The following is a 21,673-nucleotide window of genomic DNA, read 5'->3' as shown; positions in this document are numbered from 1 at the left end:
CTCTCTCTCTCTCTCTCTCTCTCTCTCTGCCTCTCTATCTGTCCATCTCTCTCTCCCTCCCCCGGTTCTCTAATAAGCATCCTCCCATCCTCGCCTCCGGTGCTGCATGAAAAAGATGCAAACATAGTTAATTAGAGCGGTGGCAATAATTTCCCGGCTAAATATGCGACCAGACAGACGTGGAAGTGATCTGATGCCGCTCCGAGAGGATCCGATCTAGTTCCTCCGGTGTAAGGGTATCACTGTGCCGCCGCCGCCGCTGCTGCTGCCGTTTGTTGATCTGGCTCTGCCCCCCCCCCCACCCCACCCCCCCTTCCACGTCTCCCATGGCTTTTCTCTACACTTGCTTTCAGGAGGGAAGAAGCATGTCACGGCTGTCTCTGACCCGGTCCCCGGTCTCTCCTCTGGCCTGCCAGGGGATCCCCCTGCCGGCTCAGCTGACCAAGTCGAACGCCCCGGTGCACATCGACGTCGGGGGACACATGTACACCAGCAGCCTGGCGACCCTCACCAAGTACCCGGACTCGAGGTAAGACTCGTTCCCTTTGGCCGTCAGCGAGGATGGAGTTGGTTAAATCGATTCAGATCGTTTGTCTTATTTACCGGACGTGTTTAGGAGTGAGTGGATTTGCATCTTGTTGAAGAAGTCTTCATCATGCAAAAAAAAAAAGCCTTCTCTTTGCACATGAGGATGATTTTCCTGATAAATCTGCGAGTAGATTTCAATCAGTTTATGTCTCTATTTAACAGCTTTATTTAGCATTTTTAGTCAGTGAATCAATGGTGACATGTTTTGTTTGTGTGTCTTCATTACGACTTTATGCTGTTAACAAGTCATGTACAGTACCTGACTGGCTTTAGGACAACTGCTCTGTCAACTTCTATACCATTCAATCGCAGAAGCTACCGGTTTGATATATTTTCAAACCACGTGGGGACACTGTCATTATTTTTAAACGATGAATTTGATTGCTTTTGTTGGTTTCACTCGTGATTATTTTAATTGTTTGATAAATACCTCCAAGGCTTTTTTTTTTTTTTTAATCTACTTTCACACAGCAGTTGTATTTTTGAAATCCAGCTGCTGTCAAGCTGTCAGGTGCAGATGCTTTCACATGTTTAAATTCTGATTATTGTGAATTTACACATTCCTGCTGTGCACACAGCACTGTTTTTTTTTGTTGTTGCTCAGTATAGATCAGGGTGCTGTTAGGAAGGCAAAGACAAATCGGATAAAAATCAAGCTCATTGTCGTGTTACATATTAAGTTTTATCCTTGACTATTTTAGAACCAGCGGTTACCACCATCAGATGTTCTTCACAGTCATTATTAGTGTTCAAACACAGGGGCTCATTCTCATGAGATGCATCCAATACAGGGTGTATCAGTTTCATTCCATTCCCTGATACAACATAATCATTGTATTTTTTCTAACCCAGAACATGGCTTGTATTGCAGTCAGACTTTGAGACGTCGACACCTAAAAGCTGAGTGTTTGTGTGGACGGTAACAGAAAGGGACTCCTGCTCTCTCTGGTTCTTTCTCACAGCAAACACGGGCTTTTATTTATTTTCATGCCCATTGTAGGACTTAGTCATGATGATTCAGATTGTGTAAGAGCGGTTGGTAATCCACCCTCCCACTTTGTTTCACGCATTTAGCTCCATCCGCAAACAAGTAGATGATAAAGTATCTCTGTTCTCCACTGATTTTTTCCTCATCGTTTGCCACGTTGCGCAGCCTTCAATCCTGCGTCAGCTGACAGGTTCCCATGTGGGCCAAGTTAAACACTCGCCATGTTGTTGGCAAAGCTGCCGGAATTGGCCACAGGAAACAATCCCCGTAATCCCCCTGGTGATATAGAGTCTTGATCATCACAGAGGCCGCTGACAGGAAATCCCTGACAAGTCTCCTTTTATTCCTGACTGGTAACATGAAGAATGAAGCAGATCCCAGACGAGGGCCTTTTATTGTTTGCGTTACGAAGGCGCTGTTTTTCGTTGCAACGTCAGGTCTGTCCAGGAGCAACAGAGACAGGAAGGTCTATTTGAATCCGATGTGCTAATGTCATTCGGAGCTTAATGGTTCTGAACGGAGGTTTTTAATTTGCTTTAAAGCCTTTTAGATACAAAGTGTGTATTTTTTTACATTGTCGCAATAATCAGTGAGCCAAGTTTAATCATGACAGCACATCAAAATTTAGTTCACATAGAAAAATGCAAATAAATATTGTTCTCTCATAATCAGGACATTGTAATAATATGTGACAGCACCGTACAAGAAGGCTTCCTTCCAAAACTGAGTTGAAAACATTAACTCCACCAACCCTCCAACAATTATGTTCATCAGCAGTAAACTTGAAAAGAAGTGTTCGCCAATCAGTGGCAGAGGAGGGCAGATCTTTGTGGAAAAAAGGCGGGTGGGGGAAAAAACAAACAAACAAATGTAACTATACCGTAAATAACAGGCCGCAGCTGCAAATGGCCGTGAAAGATGTCATTCGATCATTCGGATGAGAAAAAAACTCTCTTGCTCACTTATTGCCAGCGTGCCATTGGTTGAGCCAGGCGTGCTGAAAATTGCATAGCCCTGCTTTAAAGCGCGGTGTTTAAAATCAGCGCTATTTTCTTTTAATATTTGTACTTTGTGCATTGTTATTTTTGATTCCTCTTATATATTTATTTTTCATGCTCCGGTGCACGTTACAAAGACGTTATCCATAGAGGGGGTGTGGGCATGGACACGCAGGGCACCATGCAAATGGGGCACAGAGTCGTGTCAGAGAACCCAAACAGTGTTTTAACAGTGAGAGTAAAGACCGGAAACCAGTGTGAGTGTAGGTTCTAGTGCTCTTTTGCTCTCTTCTCTCTCTCTTTCACACATGCTCCTTTGCTCCCTCTCCTTCCTTCTGTGTCTGTCTCACTCTGGATCTCACACACACACACACACATGCACACACTCTCTGCCTCTCTCGCTCTCTCTCTTTCTCTCTCTCTCTCTCTTTCTCCCAGCCTCCTCAGTGTACAGTTGGCCTCGGGGCTCCACTTTCCACTGGAGCCAGTGGAAGGAGGGGGGGGGGGGGGCTTTTTGTGTGAATTAGGATAATGGCTGACAGCAGAAAGCAAAAACAATTACACCGGAGTAGAGATAAAACACAGCGTTTCGGCCACGTCCCGCTCGAGCGGCGCACGCCACGGCAAAAAAACAAAAAAACACACAAGAAACGTGACGGCCAGCAGAGACGGGGTTCAAGAGTTTAGAGTTGATGATCACTGTTAACAGATTGGCCCCTGAATAATGCAGCATGCCAAGAGAAAGTTAGTCTAGTAAGTAATGTGCGGCCATTCATCTTCCTCTGCGCGGGCCATATTAAGGGACAAGGGGTCATGAAACATTGATGCACGCTCTGTGTAGCTCTCAGAGAGGAGGGCCTCAGCAGTCACTTGAACAGAAGCTGAGGAAATTAAGGGGGAATGTTTTATTTCCTCTTTGAGGACGGCAGATCCGAACTGGCTTCGTGCTCTTTCGGTGTCGCAGAAATCCCCATGAATTAACATGGCAAACAATATCTGGTAATTTACAGTTGGCACTTGCTATATTTCCTTTCATTTTTATTCCATTTCATTGTTAGGCCTCGAGTGTTCTTTTTTTTTGTTGTTGCTTTTTTAAAGAGACTACATGGCACTAACACGTCGCGGCGTGATCTGAAGTAAAAAAACGAGCTGTTTGATAAGACTTTTAGTTTTAATCACTGAACATGAAATAATAATGAGAGTTAATTGTTGCTGTAGCGCAGGAGGAGTCAAAGTTATGAAGCTCCAAAACAGCAGATGAAATGTTTTCCCAAGCTGCAGCTGAGTGTGAGAGTCAGTGACAGTCTATGAACATCGAGGACCCATGTAGGCAAATATTGGGCCTTACATGATGAGGACCATGTGCTGCTGTTTTTTCGTTAAAATCAAAAAATGTGTACCTCGTTTTGAAACTTCTGCCACACCCCCAGAGCTTTCTGGAGGATCGGTCCCTGATGTCGGACCGGACGCCGACGTCCCTCGCCTGTGTTTGTCTCGTTCTGCAGGAAGCTGCTGGGGCGGCTCGCATTTATCAGCCGCCATTAGTGTGTTTTCCAGATAGCATCAGTTCTTACGGAGAGAGCGATACCTGCTCTGTGCACCCCCCCCCCCCCCCCCCCCCCCCCCCCCCTCCACACACACACATACCTCCTGCAGACACATCTCTGGCAGCTCTGAGCCGCCGGCCGACTGTAAGCCGCTGCGGCGTGGATGCTGCCAGATATTGCCCACCTATGCTGCCCTCGCTGCCTGGCCTCACTTGGCACCGCTGGGGTGGGAGATCTGAGCTGTTCCTGTCCTTGATAACCTCCCACACCCACCACTCTCCCTCCCTCTCCCTGACTCTCCCTTCACTCTGTATTTCTATGGAGTTCAGTCATTTCATCTCGCTCTGCTCTCATATGCTGTTTCTTTCTCTGCCCCTTTTCCTTCTTTTTTTTTGTCCCTCTTTACTCATGTTCTCCGTGTTTTTCTCCTTTGGGTTCTTTGTCTAGCTTTCCACATCTTTCTACCCCGTAATTCAGCTTGTCCATTTGTGAGTCTTCTCTCTTAATTTCTCCATGTACACCCCCCCCCCCCCTCCCCCTCACACACACACACACACTTGTCTTTCTCCCTACCTGTTAAAAACACCCCCCCCCCACCCCACCCCACCACCACTCCAATTCAGGGATTTAACTGAAAGGGGGGGGAAACTGAGAAGACCAACAGAGAAAGAGAGAGAGAGAGAGAGAGAGAGAGAGAGTGAAGGGAGTGGAAGAGAGGGAAAGAAAAAGAAAAACAGGCAGCATTTTAATTGCTTTTTAAAAAAGTGGAGATGAAAAACAGAGTTAGCCTGGAGGGGTATGGTGAAATTCTAGCTGGAAGAATTGCAAGACCATATGAGAAAGGAACACCGCGGGCAAAACAGGGAGATGAGTATTGGTTTTTTATAAAGCATTTTGCATCGATTTCCAGAGAGAAAAGCGAGTAAGGGAGAGGGATGGAGACGGAAGGAGGGAAAGAAAGGGAGAAAAAGGATGGCGTGAGGGAGGGAGGGAGGGGGGTGAAAGAGAACCATCTTTGCTCTGCTTCTTCACACAAGTCAAGTCAAAGAGAAAGAGACGCGGTGGCTTCAGCGCGTCCGGCCGACACATCGTGGGGGGCGGGGGCGGGGGGGGGGGGGGGGGGGGTCACCTGATACAACCGTTAAAACACGAGCTCACGCGTTTTGGACAAAGTTGAGGCTTTTCATTGTAAATTCAGAGAAAAAAGCCAGCCCTGCTGTTTGCTCACTGCTCTATAATAGAGCTTGACAAAGCCAGGGCCCATGGAGGCAGCTGGACGTACCGATGCTTATCGGTAGGCTTTTGATTTTTTTTTCCAGATTTTCACTTTCGTACAACTTTTGACTTTCGAACCAAGAACCTGTTACTGCGTCGAAGAAAAGCTCATCGCATCGAAACGGTGATAACATCAAGCGCGAGTTGTGCAGCAACGCGACGCGACTTATTCACACCGACAAAGGCCTTCCAGGTTTCTCTGCCGAGGGAGACGGAAGTTTTGTTTCGGAACGAGTCCCCAAATTCAAAGCTTAATTCGGAGCTCCAAAGATTCAAGCTTCGGGAGAACAGAAGTTTTGCGAAACATTTGAAAGCACTTGAACAAACTACATCCTCAATATTCTAGAGATGCTAAAAGAAAAAAAAAGAAGCTTTTAATGATTGAGTTGGGGTGTTTAGCATATGCAAATGAAGAAATAGATAGAGAATATTAGATCAGTTAGAGAGAGAGCAGCGAGACCTCCAGGTAAGTGCCAAGAAATTAATATCTGTCCGAGGGTATCTCCAGGCATGATGAAAGTTTAAAGATAACAGCAGTTCCCACTCTTTGATTTGATGAGCTCCAACGTACTTCAACCAAACCATTAATACAGCAGCAGCCGAGTGGAAGGGGTTAAATGCGCGACGCCACAGCCAGCAACAAGTGTCTGTGACAATGTTTTTAAAAGGTTAAATGCAAACATACTGTTTGATTAGCTTTTAATGAGTTATTACTGTAATAGGAAAAGATGATGAATGTCATTTCAGGCGATATTATTTTCATCCTTTCAGCTTTGATTTTCTCTTTTTTCCCCTCTCGGTCTTAAAATGTGGATCTTTGATCGGAGAACCAAAAAATGCAACATGTTGTCCATGATGACAAATGATGCGTGAGTCACGTTTCCCTGGCAACAAATGCACATTTTCAAAGGCCAATATGTTGATTTCATTTTCAGCGAGGAGGCCCAGTTTCACTGAAATATGTGTCCGGGTTTAGAATCATGGATGGCAACAGAATATGATGGAAATGTAGTTTCATTTCATAGTGCAGAGTACCCACAGTACGGTAGGGGAGCAGCAAGTGCTCTCGCATGACAAAGTGGGTAAAATACCTTTTCTCCTGACGTCCTCCTCACAGAAGTATGTGGACCTCCACCGTTTTGCCCCCCCCCCCCCCTCTCTGCCAGATGGAATAATAGAGCTGTAATGCCACATTCATGCTATTAATTTCTGTAAGTACAAGCAGCGAGCGTGTGTGTTGTTGTAATCTCTCCGCAGAAGGGACACTTCAAACAAGTCTGGAATGGAGGAAACGGTGCCTTAAGCCCCTTGTTTCAACCTGGGATGCTAATGCATTTCAAGCTTAGTGCTAATAAAATTGAAAAATAAATGGAGGGTAATTGTTTCATGCATTCGAAGGGAGCTGGCTCACTCTGTTTTTCTGTCTGTGTGCGTGTATTTCAATTTCCAGAATCAGTCGCCTGTTCAACGGCACCGAGCCCATCGTGTTGGACAGCTTGAAGCAGCACTACTTCATAGATCGGGACGGAGAGATATTCCGCTACATTCTCAGCTTCCTCAGGACCAGCAAACTGCTGCTTCCAGATGACTTCAAGGTACACATCCGCACCGCGCTGGTTTGTTCGGACTTGCCGGCACCATCAGTTCGAAAAACCTTTCCAGATTCCAGATTTTTGCCAAGATAATCCACCAAAGTGTGAATATGTGTATTTATTATGTTTACCGCCCTCTTAGGGGCTTGCATGTTTTCACAATAGACCTGATACCACGACAGAGCCTAACGCAGACTCACCTGCCTCCCGTTCAAACGTACTAATTACCTTGGGTTTGAGCATAAGCAACAACTAGGAAACCTTTTTCTTTTTTTGGGAGGGGGGGGAAAAAAGGAAATTTGGAGCAGAGAGGTACAATGCTAGCTGGCTAACTGTAGCATGGCCCAATGATGTGATATGTGTGCCAAAGCCCTGAGCTGTTGTTCTTCACTCAGAGTGGTTTCCACAGAGGTGAGGCCAGGTGAAATAGCCTGTGCTCCCCTCTGTTACCCCCGTTACCTCTGATGACCAACTCCCACTCAGAAAGCAAGTCTCGCTGACAGTGACAGGGACCCACCTGGAGAGCTGCAGCTGTGTTGGTTGATGGTTGCAGTTTGATACAAACTAACATTCTCTGCGTCCATGTCCACATCTAAGGCCGCACACAACTTGCTCCTGTTAAAGCATCCGCATGAAAGAACACTGAAACAGTATATTATGTCCGTTATCGCACAATGTTAAATGATCCGAAGCACATGGCAACAAACCAAATTCTGTCAGGCCTAGTATCAACTAATCCGCTGTAGGGTGAACTGTAGAATTCCCCAACCTGACTTGCCAGATGCTACACGGAAAGGTCTGAGAAGCCGTCATTGGAAACTGTTTGAAGAAGGCCAGGCACTTTTTTAAAAATACCAAAAACGTCTTTCCCATGGAGAAAAGCCTTCAGTGTCGTTCTTTGCTCTTCTTTCAGTAAAAAACAAAACAGTGAGCTGAAAGACCCCAAATGATCGCTAAGTTTCACCCAACAAGTATCCAAATAACCGTATAACCCGTACGAGGGAACAAGGCGAGGCCGAGCCATCCGGAGCCAGGGGCAAAAATTCGGCAGGCCTCACGCGTAGTCTGAACCAGAGCCAAACCCCAGACAACAGAACACAGCATGAAAGCGACGCATATTTTTCAGCAAAATAGATGGCCTGACTCAGTGCCGATTAGTTTTTCCCCTTCTTATTCCCTGCTTTCCCTCCACCCCCTCCCTCCTATTCCTGTGAAGTCTTGACAGTCCAATCAGGTTGAAGAGAACGCATTGGACTTCATTGTTTCAACTCATTATGATCCTCTTTCGCATAAGCCCTTGTTGATCTGCATACCTTTTCAATTTGCGTGAAGCCGGGGAAGAAGAAGAAAAAAAAATAATGCAAATAGTGCGAGGCGGAATTGAGCATGTCCTTATCTGAACACAATCAGGCTTGCCGTCGCCCCGAGGGCCGGGTCTGTTCTGCTGCTGGCAGCCACGGCGCTGTGTGTTTTGCTAAATCAATGTGAAAGTCTGAGCAGAATAGGGGAAAGAAATGTTTCCAGCCCACATCAGTGGAGCAAAAATATTCGCCATTAAAATCCGCCCCTCATCTCGTTATTCAAACCTCAATTAATCACAAGAGTGTAAGCAATGCTCAGTCACATCGAGGGCAAAGTTATGAACCGTTAAGAGTCGGTTTTTACTCGGGCCTTTTGTGTCGCGCTTTAAATCAATAATGCTTTGTTTCTTTAGGTATTTAGTGCGGGAAAATAATAGGAACGAGCTTGTGTTGTCATTTGTTTTGTGGGTGCTGTGTATTAGATGGGAATCGGATAGATTTTTCGTCAGTGGCGTGTTTAATCAGCAAGCCTCTACTTGTGTGGGCTTCAGTCCTCCGACTCCCTCATCGTGACAGTTTTTCGTCCCTTTTCTCCATCTTCCTCTCCATCTCCGTCCATCCTCTCTGTCTCTTTCTCTCCCTCCCTCTGTCCTTCCCCGAGACATTGCCTTGCCGGCGGGCGATCAGGTCGGATCATTATTTTGAAGCTCAAACGGGCTGTCTGGACACGGGGATCGGAGGGATGAATCGACACACAGAGCTGGCAGCGTGTACAGCAGCGGCTCCAGCAGTCTGGACGGGAGCCTCCCTCTCATCCTCACCTCGGCGCTTGGGGTCGCTCTGTTGTTCTCTGCACCCGCTCGGGATGACTAAAAGTGCCTCGCAGACAGACCCCTGTTAAAAACATATCCATCCGCGGCTTCAGACCTGTGAAGGATGAGGAGCCACACTTTGATACAGAGAGCTGCCCGAAGGGGGGAGCGTCTCAGTATGAGTTTTGTCAGCTGCAGCAAAGAGGGCCGGGAGAGGAAAAAAAGACAGGGAGAGAAAAATAAGGGGGGAAAAAGCCCCCCCCCCCCCCAACACACACACTTCTTTCGTGTTCTGAAATCTTAAATATTAGACCGTCAGCTTAAGATGTGTTGCGTCAACGCACGTCCAGATGGAGTTACATGTGCATGGGCGTCTCAGATGAAGGCGCAGTTTAGATGATGGGGTGAAACCGGCGAGGGAGAATTTTCAAGGCTAAAGAGTCTGACAGAAGCAGCGGGGTTAATGAATATGCTGTTTGCTGCCACGCTCTGGCAGTGGTGAGAAGGGGGGGAGAAAGAGAACAAAATTCTCTTTTTAGATCAGGGCTCAACACCCACAGCTAGCAATGATGCAGACCATACGAAACATATGTCGTTTCCGCAGTACAAAACACACAGTGCCTCGCTTTTTCAAGGGCGTTTAGATTCGGCGCCGTCGCGAGCGACCTCTGTCTGCATCTATCGGTGGTTCGACGGCGTCCGTGTACTGACACGAGCTGCAGTCGGGAGGGAAACGTCATGTAAGAATAAAAGTTCATAAACTAAGAGTGAATAAAGCTGTCATTCTTTGTCACTGAGAAACACTAATCAGAACACAGATTTATTCATTACTAATTGTTTAGCAGAGATATTTGCAGCGTTTACGTGCGGCCTAATTAAATCTTGTTCTAATAGGAGCTTAACACCGAGGCCACGAGCCTCATTAACATAAAACTCCCTCCATATGAGGAATACATTAGCATGCTCCTTGGTCTTGATTGTCCTCGTGTTCACTTGCACATATCTTCTTCTTCACCTCCTCGTCGGCCTCCATTAGCGAAAAACCCTCTGCCTCCCTGTGTTTATTTTCTACGGCAGCGAATGATAGTGCCATCTGGTCTTGTGGGAAATTAGAGGCGAGAGCGCCGGGGCGATTGGCCCCCGGCGAGCCCTGCCCAGGAGGCAGAGGCAGGCAATCTGCTGCAGACTGTCTGCACACAGGAATGCACCATCCCACTTCACTGGAGCCCCACCGACGGCCTTTCTGGAGTCGGCTCGCTGAAACATGCTAAAGGCTAGCGCGGCTCTGCCAAGAGCTACTGTGGAGGAGAGCTGCAGCATGGCTGTGCTTTGTTTATGGAGAGTGTTGTCCTGCTGGTCGGAAAGCCATCTCTCCCGATCTTTGTTTATTGTTCTCCTTTCCTGAAGATGTCTTACGTGGGGAAAGTGAGACGCTGAACACTACTCTGCTCTTCATAAAGAGCGACAAACACAGGGAGGAGGTCAGGGTGGATGCATGTGTAAAACATCGGACTTTTGTCCAGGAGACTGCTGTTAGGGTCTCATGTGTAACCAGAAGTCACAACATTGATTTATTTGTCACGTTACTTTGTCAGGCAGAAACCTCCGGGTCTGAGAAGTGAAGCCAATATGGAGCCTTAAACTTGCATTCTTTCTAATGGCCATCAGGGGGCGACTCCTCTGGCTTAAAAAAAAAGTCAGGTTGTATAGAAGTCTATGAGAAAATGACTCTACTTCTTACTTGATTTATTACTTCAGTAAACATTGTAAACATGAGTTTATGGTCTCAATCTCTAGTTTCAAGTATTTTTCAATACAACATGATGTTCATTTAGTAAGTTATGATCCATTTAGAGTAAAATAGACCATTAAGCAGGGTGTGATTTAGGGCGGGGCTACCTTGTAAATGACAGGTAACTACCACAGCGTTGTCCGTGTTTTTGTCTACAACTTTAACCCTTTCGCACGGTGTTTTCAGTTCATGGAAGTTATTTCTCACCTTTTTGTTTGTCTAAAAAGCCTTCGGATGTACTTAGCTCCACCCTCGAGTGTCAATTCCTAAAACCAAGACAGCCAACAACCACGATGCCGATGGCCAAAATGCCAAACAAGGCTGCTTCCAAACCGTAGTCATGTAACATCCGTACTTCTGTAACTCCACTAGTTATTTTAACCCAAACCACAAAAAGAAAACGCGCAGAAAATGTATTACTTTTCGTAAGATATCATGCGAACCATTGCTCGTAGATACGTTGCACCATGAGGGCACTTACACCGCTGACTACAAGTTTATGGGTCAACAACATGGTGCCTCCTTAGTAATGGCTCTTTGTAACAATCAGTGAGGACAAAGGACACTGGTGGCATCAGACTCACATATAACTGTTTCCTAAAGAATTCTAGACATTGTTGGACATCTTGAACATATTCATCATGTTATCATAGTTATCTGGTCAAAGTGCAGATGCAGCCAGAACAGCACTCGTGGAATAATTATTCCTTAAGTGTCTCGCTCAAGGACACTCTGTCATTAGTTGCTGTGGGGAAGCCATCGGGATGCCCTGTAAATATTCCTATCACTGTCATATTGATGTTGCACAATACTGTATATGAGTAGGATTTTTGTCCTGATGACCTTGGTGATGAGCTGTCACGTGGCGAAGTGAGCAGTGCGTTACTCACACGTAAAGCCACGAGGACCGCCCAGACTCACTGCACTCATCTGCCTGTGCAGGACTTCCACCTGCTGTACGAGGAGGCACGCTACTACCAGCTGATGCCCATGATCAAGGAGCTGGAGCGCTGGAAACAGGATCGCGAGCAGCGGCGAATGGCGCAGCCCTGCGACTGCCTGGTGGTCCGCGTCACACCCGACCTGGGCGAGAGGATCGCCCTGAGCGGCGAGAAGGTCCTCATCGAGGAGATCTTCCCGGAGACAGGAGACGTCATGTGTAACTCGGTCAACGCCGGATGGAACCAGGACCCGACGCACGTCATCCGCTTCCCCCTCAATGGCTACTGCAGGCTCAACTCTGTCCAGGTAACACATACTAATAATCTGCTGTCATTCTCTCACTCTCTGCATGTGGCACATTTAACTCATACAGTACTAGGCAACTTATGCAAAACTAATGTAGTTGTAAAATTTGACAACAGTACTAATCTTTTCATATTAGTGATAGAAGTAACCCAGCTGTATTTCTGTTGGTGGGGTGTTCCTGATGTATGAATTAAAATTGTGATTTATAATATCACCTAAAAAAGAAAAAAAAAACAGCTAATATGTTATTGCGAGACACTACAGGCAAAACATTGTTATTCATGCACAATGGTCAATTTTGAGATTTTGGGCTGATTTGCCTCCATAACTTGTCTTTTTTCAGACTAGTGGAAAGAAAACATCCAAAGTACACATTTAAATGTTTATTTTGCTACTTTGTCTATTTGTATCTGTAGGTTTCTACTAAATTCACCAAAAGTTACCTTTAGATAATGCCTCATTTGCAACATTTCAAAAAACTTGTAATACAAAAGGTAATTGTCTTAATGTAAGTAATGAATTGAGATAGTTTCATGGTGAAATCTTTTTGTTATTTGTTGTTCTTTACTCTATTCACCTATAGTGTCTTCAAAATATATGTCATTTTACAATACACAGTAGAATGTTCTCTCAAAACGAGTTTCTTCTCAAAATCTGAGCCACAAATCTCCACTTCAGTAACACTTACATACACCCAACTTTCTAGTTTTATTCCTTTCTATATTCTGAGGGTTTTGTTCTGAGGAGTTTGTTCTTATGTCATTCACAACCTGATTTATACATTTTATTTCTAAAAATATGGCCAAAATTGATTTGTTTGTTAATGGCCAATGACAGTAAGTTCTGATTTATGGAGTGATACACAGAGAAAACCCAGATCCCCTAAGTGACAACCCTTGACTCTAATATGTCGACAAAGTGAAACAACAATTCTGAACCTGGCTTTATCCAATGTTCAGATTTCTGTTCTGGAAATGTAGCAAAATCTGTTAGTTAGAGCGTTGACCCTACTCACCTGTAGCGTCTCCCCTCAAATGCACAGGTCTCCTCGTGATCTTGCAATGAAACCCTTGCGTATGTTTGGTCTCGACACTGTGGTTTTTATGTTTGCTTTGGCATCGTGGATGTTTTATGGCGTCAGTCCCGCTCCCTTTATTTAATCCAGCGAAGGGTTTTGCTGAGCGAGCAAATCATTTTTCACCACCCACCCTTCAACACTTTCATGCACACCTGGCTGCCATTTGTACTGTACAACCAGAGACCTTGGCGGCGACTGAACTGCTCCACTGAGCTTTAGCTGCCTAGCATAGCGTCCAGATGTCCGTTTGCAGATTTTTATTTTCAGGTCTTTTCAGGTATTTCTTCTCTTCATTGCTTAAGAGCCAGAATTCCACCGTTCCACTTTGCTCTGAGGCAGTTGGCGTGATTTGTGGCCCTTTGTACTGCGTTTTGCCACAGTGGAGATAATAGCTCGTTGTCAGTAACAGAGATAATAGCCACTCTGATGGAGCTACAGTCAGTTGGTCGAGAGATTTCCATTGGTAATGGTGGGCGTGCGGAGTGTGTGAAGTTTTTCATTCTCTCTCCCAAGTGGCTTTTGCATGATGTGAGATGTGAGATTGTCCTTTAGTAGTACCGTAGTGTGACCGCTCATTGCTTTACTGCAGGCCTACTGTATGTTATTCTCAAGCAGGTAGCCTGACTTAGATCCCCTTGGGTTGACCACGGAGCGCAGTAAAGCAGCGAGACGTCCAAAAAGCAACTTCAGAAAAACTAGTTTTTGCAGTTGTGTTACCCAGAGATGGTCCGCGGGGGGGGAAACATAACAGCCTCACACCACGGGGCTCGATGTAACACACTCCGGTGCCCACAGCCACGAACGGGCCGACACATAAGATGAGCCTCCCCCACCTCCACGCAGCTCCCTTCGGCACCCAGAGGGAGCGTCTCCCAGGCAGGCTAGCGCGCTCTGACACCTCCACCTCCCTCCTGCCGGCGTGCGAGAGACCACCTCCGGGGAAGGAGAGCCTAAGCGAGCGGGACAAAGCACGCGTGGACTGCGGCCATGCTTTTCCTGCAGAAAAGAAAATGAAGAAGAGGAATGGAAAGTGTGTGTGTGTGGGGGGGGGGAATAATATGCATAATTTACGCTTTACTCCTTTTTAAGACACAGCTCCTATTTTTTTTTTATTTAAAAAAAAAGACTCCAATATAACACCGCTCGAGGCGATTGAAACACACGTATTGCATTTTTTAATACCATACTTACAATTTCTCAAACAGCCTAAACCGGTTTATACTTCTTTTATAGATTTTTAAATGACTTGCAATATAATTAATTGGCCGCATCAACTAACACAACATTTTCCCACTCTGTTTACCAGTGAGACTGGTTACGGAATGTGAGCGCGTCTCACTAACGTGGTCTGAAAGAAGGTTTTTTTTTTTACGGCTTCGTTTTTTCTTTAATCGGGCCGCTCCTCTGAAGGCGAGGTGAGCCGAAGATTCTCACACAAACCACTGACGGAGAGAGAGTTTCCCCTTTGCCTCACTGTATGGCCTCACTCGGTTAAGGTGTTACGGTGTGTTTTTACTCTTGTCGGCTCCTTTAAGACACACAGATACACACAATTCTGTTAAAAAATAAAAACAACACACACATATGCAAGCAGAGTGGAGGGGCCCGGCTCATTGAGTCGATGTAGATGAGGACGCGGGGAGCAGATGGAGGTGTTTTGTCATTGTAAGGGGAGATGCCTCGAAACAGCTCCCTCATTCTGTCCTCCCTCATTGTTGCGTGAAGGTATGAGAAGGTTGGGAAAGTGATCCTCGTCTCACCAGCCAGACAATGAGCTTCTGATCCTATTTCAGCCCTGGACCCCGACCCAGGGGAAAGCAACCGCACCCTGCCCATAGAGGAAGAATTAAAGAGGTGGCCGGGGGGGGGGCAGACGCAGAGCTGTCTGGAGCGGAGAATTTTTGACAACGAGAGGGAGATGGACATGTGACTACTTTTAAAAACGTGTTGTTTTGAGTTTTCATTAGAGAGATCACTGTCGGCTCAAACATTTTCATTGAACTAAAAGGTACTGTTGCTGTCCGGCCCAGGGCTGGAAAAACCGCTAGACCTTGTGATACTTCGGTCACAATGAGGCAACATGACGTCTCTCAATGCAGCAACCCAGTTTATTTTTCGGCTTTTTATTCACTTAAAACACCCCGAAGGTCAGAGAACGTGGTTATACTTCACAGTAAAATATCTCATTCAATTACTCAGTAATATTCAAGGGCTCCTTAGGCTGATACATTATTGTATCATCTTCCATTTATAGTTAGTTTAGTACTTTATCAATACTAACTGTTTCCATCAGATAGAAAATCTTGGGAGGGAAAGTTTTACGATATCACAGTGTACGCTGTAAAGTCAGCCCCCTCTTTCAGTCCTTCATCGTGGGGAGAGCGAGGATAAACAACTCCACCTTGGCGAGTGCTTCTCCATGAAGTCATGACTGGAATTTAGGGAATTAATGCGAACCACCTGCGCTGTGATGTAGATCCAGCGGGGAGAAACGGAGAGCAGCAAAAGGCACTTAACGGAGGGAAAACATTTAGCCAAAGAGCAACAGAGGTGTACACACACACACACACACACACACACACACACACACACACACACAGAGCTGGAGCTGGGGCCCCGCTGCTCAATACATCACCGTGATGAAGCACTCAGATCAGAGCGGAGCCGATCCGTCCTTCATCAATGTGACAACGGCGGCGGCCGTAGAGAATCCCCCCCCCTTTGCTGCCCAGGCGGCAAACGCAACGCGTCGCAACACTCTCTTACATGTCACACTGCCACTCCATCAATCCTGCGCCCGGGTGGAAAGAGAGAGCGCCGCTCATCAGAGCAGACAAGGCCACACAAACACCTCCGCTGTGCTCCTCAGAGGCCCGAGCGGCAGAGCAAGACATTAACACCGCTTGCGGTTTGGGGTTTTCTCTGTACATGCCTGTGTGGGCTACGAGGCCCCAACAGGCAGCCGATTAACCTGCAGTACGGTGAGGGTAAAGACTGGACGACGGGTCCGCTGACAGTTTCAGCAGTTGGCGCCAGAAATATTGTTTCTGCCGGATGCAGCTTGGTTAGGTCGTGGAAAGCAGATCTTTGTAAGAGTGACTCTGGCTGCAGCCAACTGGAGACGGGAGATACACCTGGAGGACAAATGTTTATGTCACATAAAATATAAGCATCAGTGGTGGAAGAGGTATTCAGATCCGTTAAGCAATTCTGCTACAAGTTAGTCTTGTATTCAAAATCATATTTATTGGATTGTCAGGTGAAAGCACAAGGAACTGGATTCAAACACACGACACGGAGAGAGGAGAGAGATCCCAAAAAACAGTGACCGTACACCAGCACGTTGTCATTCCCACTCGTCACATACTGACGCTTTGTCAGACTCTTTGGCTTCACTTTTTAATGTGCGGGGTAGCCCAGCGCACGGTCGCAGTGGACATTTGGTTAATGCTGGGAATTCAAAGAAACACTTGCTTAGGTTTAGGCAACAAAGTAAAGTTTAGGAGAAAAATCACAGTTGGGCTTAGAATAACTAAACTTAGGTTAAGGCAACAAAACCACTTTATAAGGTTTAGTCAACAAAACCACTTTATTTAGGTTTAGGCAACAAAACCTCTTTATGTTTAGGGAACAAAACCACATTATTAGGTTTAAGCCTGAACACAGTTCTTCTGGTTAAAAGTCTTGTATTTGTTTGACCCATTTTTCTCCTCTTCCACCCACCATTTTTGGGCTTTCTACTAAAGCCTGGTGGGCCTCATACTGAAGTTAAAGGGTGCCTCGTGTGTCGATATCAGACAAAGCGTACAAAGGCATTTAGACGCCCTGGGAATGAGAACGGGCTGGGCACATGTCAATTCTCATTCCCAGCACAGAAAATGGCCAAGCTATCTAAAAACACTAAGCAAAGGCAGACTGTAAATACACAAAAGAAAGGTCTAAAGCACACCACACATACTCAAGGAGACACGGCTGAAACAGCAACTTAAAAAGCTGCACAGACAAAGGAGAGCAAACAAGACTAAATAAACAATAAAACGAGGGACAGGTGAAAACAATCAGGGCGGGGCAGACAATCACACATGTGGGAAACACACAGGGGAAGGAAGTGAAGTATGTGAAAAGAGAGGCAACGGTGAGTATGCCAAAATAAAACAGGAAATAACAACTGAAGGCAAACAACAAGGAAAAAATAACCTTAGAGGAGAGTGGGACATGCCACTTTATTACTCATAATTAAGAATGTCCCTTAGTGTTAATTCATGTTATATTATTGCATCATTACTTTTCATACATTTAAGGTGGTCGGTTGGTTGTGTGCAGTTTAGTAGAAAGAAAATAGTTCCTACATGAAGCTGCTCGTAACAAGGTCTGTGGATTATCTCGAGTGACCGGGTCATGGTTTCTGGAAAGAGACATTGCTGTTTCGTTTAATGTGCTCAAAGGAAGTTCAAAATTACAACACAAGCCGTCTAGTCCCATTATATAGGAAAGAAGGCAGACATCTGTACGGCCGATATCTCTATCAAGAACCACATGTGTTTTTGATGTAGGTGTTAACTGTCCCTTCAGGTGCAGGCACCTTAAAAACTGTGTACAGTACTTGAGTGTTATGTATTTTGTTTCTTCCACTGGTAACGTATAGTTTTCGCATCATAAAGCCAGAAACCACAGATGAATAACAAAAAGGTTACTGAACGAGTCCGATGGTGTGAGATCCTCCATCCTCACACTGTTGTCTCAACTGTACTTACCTTACACTAGGGTCACTAAATTACTGTGTGGATACATAAAGACACTTTAAATCAAAGTGTCCCTTTCTAACGGTGGGCTCAGTCTCGTCGGCTCCACAAACAAATCCACTTGATAAATGTGTCGCAAATGCAATCAGAATACATTATTATTTTTGGTCGCTTGTGATTCCTCCAAAAAGCTGGCAGATGGCTCAGAGAATTAGAAGGAGTCGGAGCTTCTCGGCTGCTTTGCGCCAGATGCTTGCGACAAGCGGAGGACGCGATGCAGAGACTGCGGTTAGCAGCTCCTTGTCACATATTAAAGACCGTGCATAGTTAAACAAAAGCGACCCCCCCCCCCCCCGTGAGCGCGGCCCCTATCTCAAGTGTGCGTGTGTCAAACGCGTCAATCAACCCTGAGCCCCGCGCCGTGAGGAGCGAGCATATATCCCGGCACCTCCTGAGAGAGGTGATGCGAGTGCGTGCGTGCGCTCCGGTGGCCATCAATATTACATGGTGCTCCGGTTTCCAGCCCGGAGACTCATCATCCACTTTGATTCCCGCCCCGCCATCTTGGGCTGCGTTTGGAGACACGCGAGGCGGATACAGCCCCGCTCACAACCCCCCCCCCCCCCCCCTCGTTTGCGACCCCAGATTGAGTGGCAGCTCCGTGAGACGGTTGTACGCCGAACGTGTTTTTTGGGGGCAGATCCCTGTGCGGCCAAGTCAACCCCGTAACAGTGAGAATGGCTGATTGTGTTTCAAATGTACGAGGATCACTGGGGGATGAAGAGAGAGCTTTTCATTTGGCTCTCTGCTGACTGCGATCACTCGCAGGACAAAGAAGCCGAGAAGAAATGCTCAAGTTCTGGGTAGAAGTTGCAAACTTTGGTAAAGTTTTGCCATACCCCTTCCGTATTCACTTTCCCCCGTGTTGATAACAATACGATATTGACACACCTCAAGCATAGTCGGAGCATCTCCTCAACCCTGGGAAGGGGAGGAATAATTAGCCGCAATTCCATTTCACGGGAAATCACCAATGCTCGGAATGAAAGTTCGCCACGGTTCCGCTCGAGTGAGGCGGGAAAGTGAGCGGAGAAAATCTGTGCGAGTTCAACATGAGCTGGGATCTGAGCGCCTGCGGCCCCCAGTGTGTTGTGCTGCTGAACTGAGCCACCAGGACATGTTTTAGCTTTTTAAGAGGGTGCTTTACTCTCTGTTGTCAGCTGGGATTGATTTCAGGACATTGTCCCGTGGACATTGAAACCTTTTTGCTTGGATACATCGTAATTATTCAGTGTATTGTTTATCCCCCCTGTGGCACTAATTCACTGTGTCAAACTGAATGTGAACATTTATTTTTTTCCTTCTTTCATGGCTTCTTATAGTCATTACAGGATCCTTGAATCAGTTACGACTATCTGTAATAATATCCTTAAGTCTTTAGTGTCGCCGTGCATTAATGATAAAAGTGTTTTCAGACTATCTTTATTGATCAGGCCATGCTCCTCTGTGACCAAATCCATCGCCGAACATGACGGTCCCACACGCGTTAAGAGATGATGGGTGGGGGGGGGGGGGAATGCAATGTGATGCAACGATCAAAGACGGCTATGTAATATCATTTCCATAATCGTTAGGCTCCTCCGTCGTCTGTCATAGATTCGGGAGTGTTTGATGCTTGGGCAGGTCTCTTAATTAGCCGTCCTCACCATCAGCTGTCTGCCGCCCCTTCTGTCTCCCAAATTGCAGTTTGTTGTTGCTGTAGAATGGCCAGAAGACGTAAAACAGGAGGGGGCGGAGGGGTGGGGGGTAACTTTTCCAAGTAGTCATTTATGCTTACAAGCAGCATGTCAGCCCCACAGTTTAACGAGGAAGTGGGGTGTGGGTTCAGGTCCGCTCAACAAGTCTGTGAGTGAGTGTGAATGTTGTAATTTGCATTTGTAAGTTTGCCTTCTACAGCTCACATATCATCTGCGCTTGTGTGTTTAATCCCCAGTTGGGACGGAGGAGGCCTAAATGCCCCAATTCTTTCGCCCTCCGACGGGGCCCTCGGTTCTGTAATTAGAGAGGTCATTCTGTGCCACGAGTGCGTGTGTGTGTGTGTGTGTGTGTGTGGGCATCTGAAGAAACTGATCTATTTTGTGTGAACTTCTCTCGCTCTGTATCTGGCAGGAGGGGATAGCCCTCGGCGAGACCTTTCATTTCCATGCGCTGCACACTCCATTAAAAAGGACGGGGGAATAAGTAAATACACAGCACTCCTCGCAGTGGGATTTAGATATACCCCCTCCAAAAAAAAAAAATCCCACAAGGATTACAGCAGATGAGGAGAGAAAAAAGGGGGATCTTGGAGTTCACATGTTTGCGTCTGAGCGTGTCTGCATTCTGGACTCGACGGCTAACCTGTCTCCGGCTCCTCTCCCCGTAGCTGCAACACGTCCTCGCATGGATCGCCCGCAACTCCCCATCCTCATTCCCCGCACGTCGCTCTTCCTCCTTTTCGCTCACGGACCTCGCTTCTCCTCTCACCCCGGCCTCATTACTCAAATTAGGAGCTCCAGTAATCACCGTGCTGAGCCCCCTTTAACACACCTCGCTCGCACTCCTGCTCTCCTCATCCCTTTGAGCTCATGCCCCTCGGTTCAGTAGCCCATCCAGCACAGGCAGCATGAATATTGCAGAGGTGGTGTTGATGTCGAAGTGCCCCCTGGTTTTATCCCATCACTAACGTGTGATCGGAGGACGAGTGGGGGGGGGGGGTGTACTTTAATGACACACGGTGTATGTTGTGACTGATAAAGAGCCGAGGTTGATGTGATGATGGATGGCTATTACAAAGTGGTACCTAGCCAAGATTTACTTATGTTTGCTGCTGATGACAATTTATTGCACCAGAAACCTGTAAAGTTCTGGTAATGCGATACCACGATACTTTCCTATAAGTCATCGTTGTCTATGTGGTGGACCGTCTGATTTCAAGTGCATAAGTAAGCTTTTTATCGCACAGAAAATGTACTTTTATTTAAATGGAAAGGTTAGACGTTTTGGGAAATAGGCTCATTCACTTTCTTGCAGAGAGTTGGACGAGAAGATTGAGACCACTATCGTGTCTGTATAATAAATATGAAGCTACCGCCCGCAGCCGGCTAACTTAGGTTAGCCTAAAGACTGGGAAGCAGCTAGCTTGGCTCTGTTGCTAGCAAGTTCCACCTACCATTAACACATTGTATCTTGTTTGTTTCAGTTGTACAAAAAGTAAAGTGTAAGAAAGACAAATTGCCACTTTACTGGGAATTAGCTAAAGTAGCTATTTACCTTTGCGAAGCTACGTTAGCCGGTAGCTAGCTTTAGCTTCACGTTTACCTACAGACACAAGAGTGGTATCAATCTTCTCTAATAATAACCGCCTTTCCTAAAATAATTATCTTTAAAAGAGTATGAAACCCGTATCTCTTATCAGTAATACTTCTCAGTTAAATTTAGCTCTATTGACATTGTCTCAATTATTAATGGCCGTTTTTTACCTTCCCTCCTCACTGTCCCCGTCTGTCCTCAGGTCCTGGAGCGTCTTTTCCAGAAAGGCTTCAGCGTGGCGGCGTCTTGCGGAGGCGGCGTGGACTCATCCCAGTTCAGCGAGTACGTGTTGTGTCGCGAGGACCGGCGGAATCTTTCCCTCAACACGCCCATCAGGATAAAACAGGAACCGCTAGACTAG

General features: G+C 46.3%; 1 protein-coding gene across 1 annotated transcript; it reads left to right on the top strand.

Annotated features, from left to right (window-relative positions):
* Window positions 1-326: 326 nt before the first annotated feature.
* kctd15b (potassium channel tetramerization domain containing 15b) lies at window positions 327-21,673 on the top strand (the record flags this gene model as incomplete). The annotated part of the gene is made up of 4 exons (XM_079166036.1): window positions 327-529; window positions 6,847-6,991; window positions 11,836-12,141; window positions 21,515-21,673. 4 exons carry the CDS (start codon window positions 327-329, stop codon window positions 21,671-21,673), a joined length of 813 nt encoding a protein of 270 aa, XP_079022162.1.

This window comes from Pholis gunnellus (assembly GCF_910591455.1).
Source record: "Pholis gunnellus genome assembly, chromosome: 1".
Classification (NCBI taxonomy): Eukaryota; Metazoa; Chordata; class Actinopteri; order Perciformes; family Pholidae; genus Pholis; species Pholis gunnellus.
The sequence above is the reverse complement of the archived record's forward strand: the minus strand, read 5'-3'. Positions and strand labels throughout refer to the sequence as shown.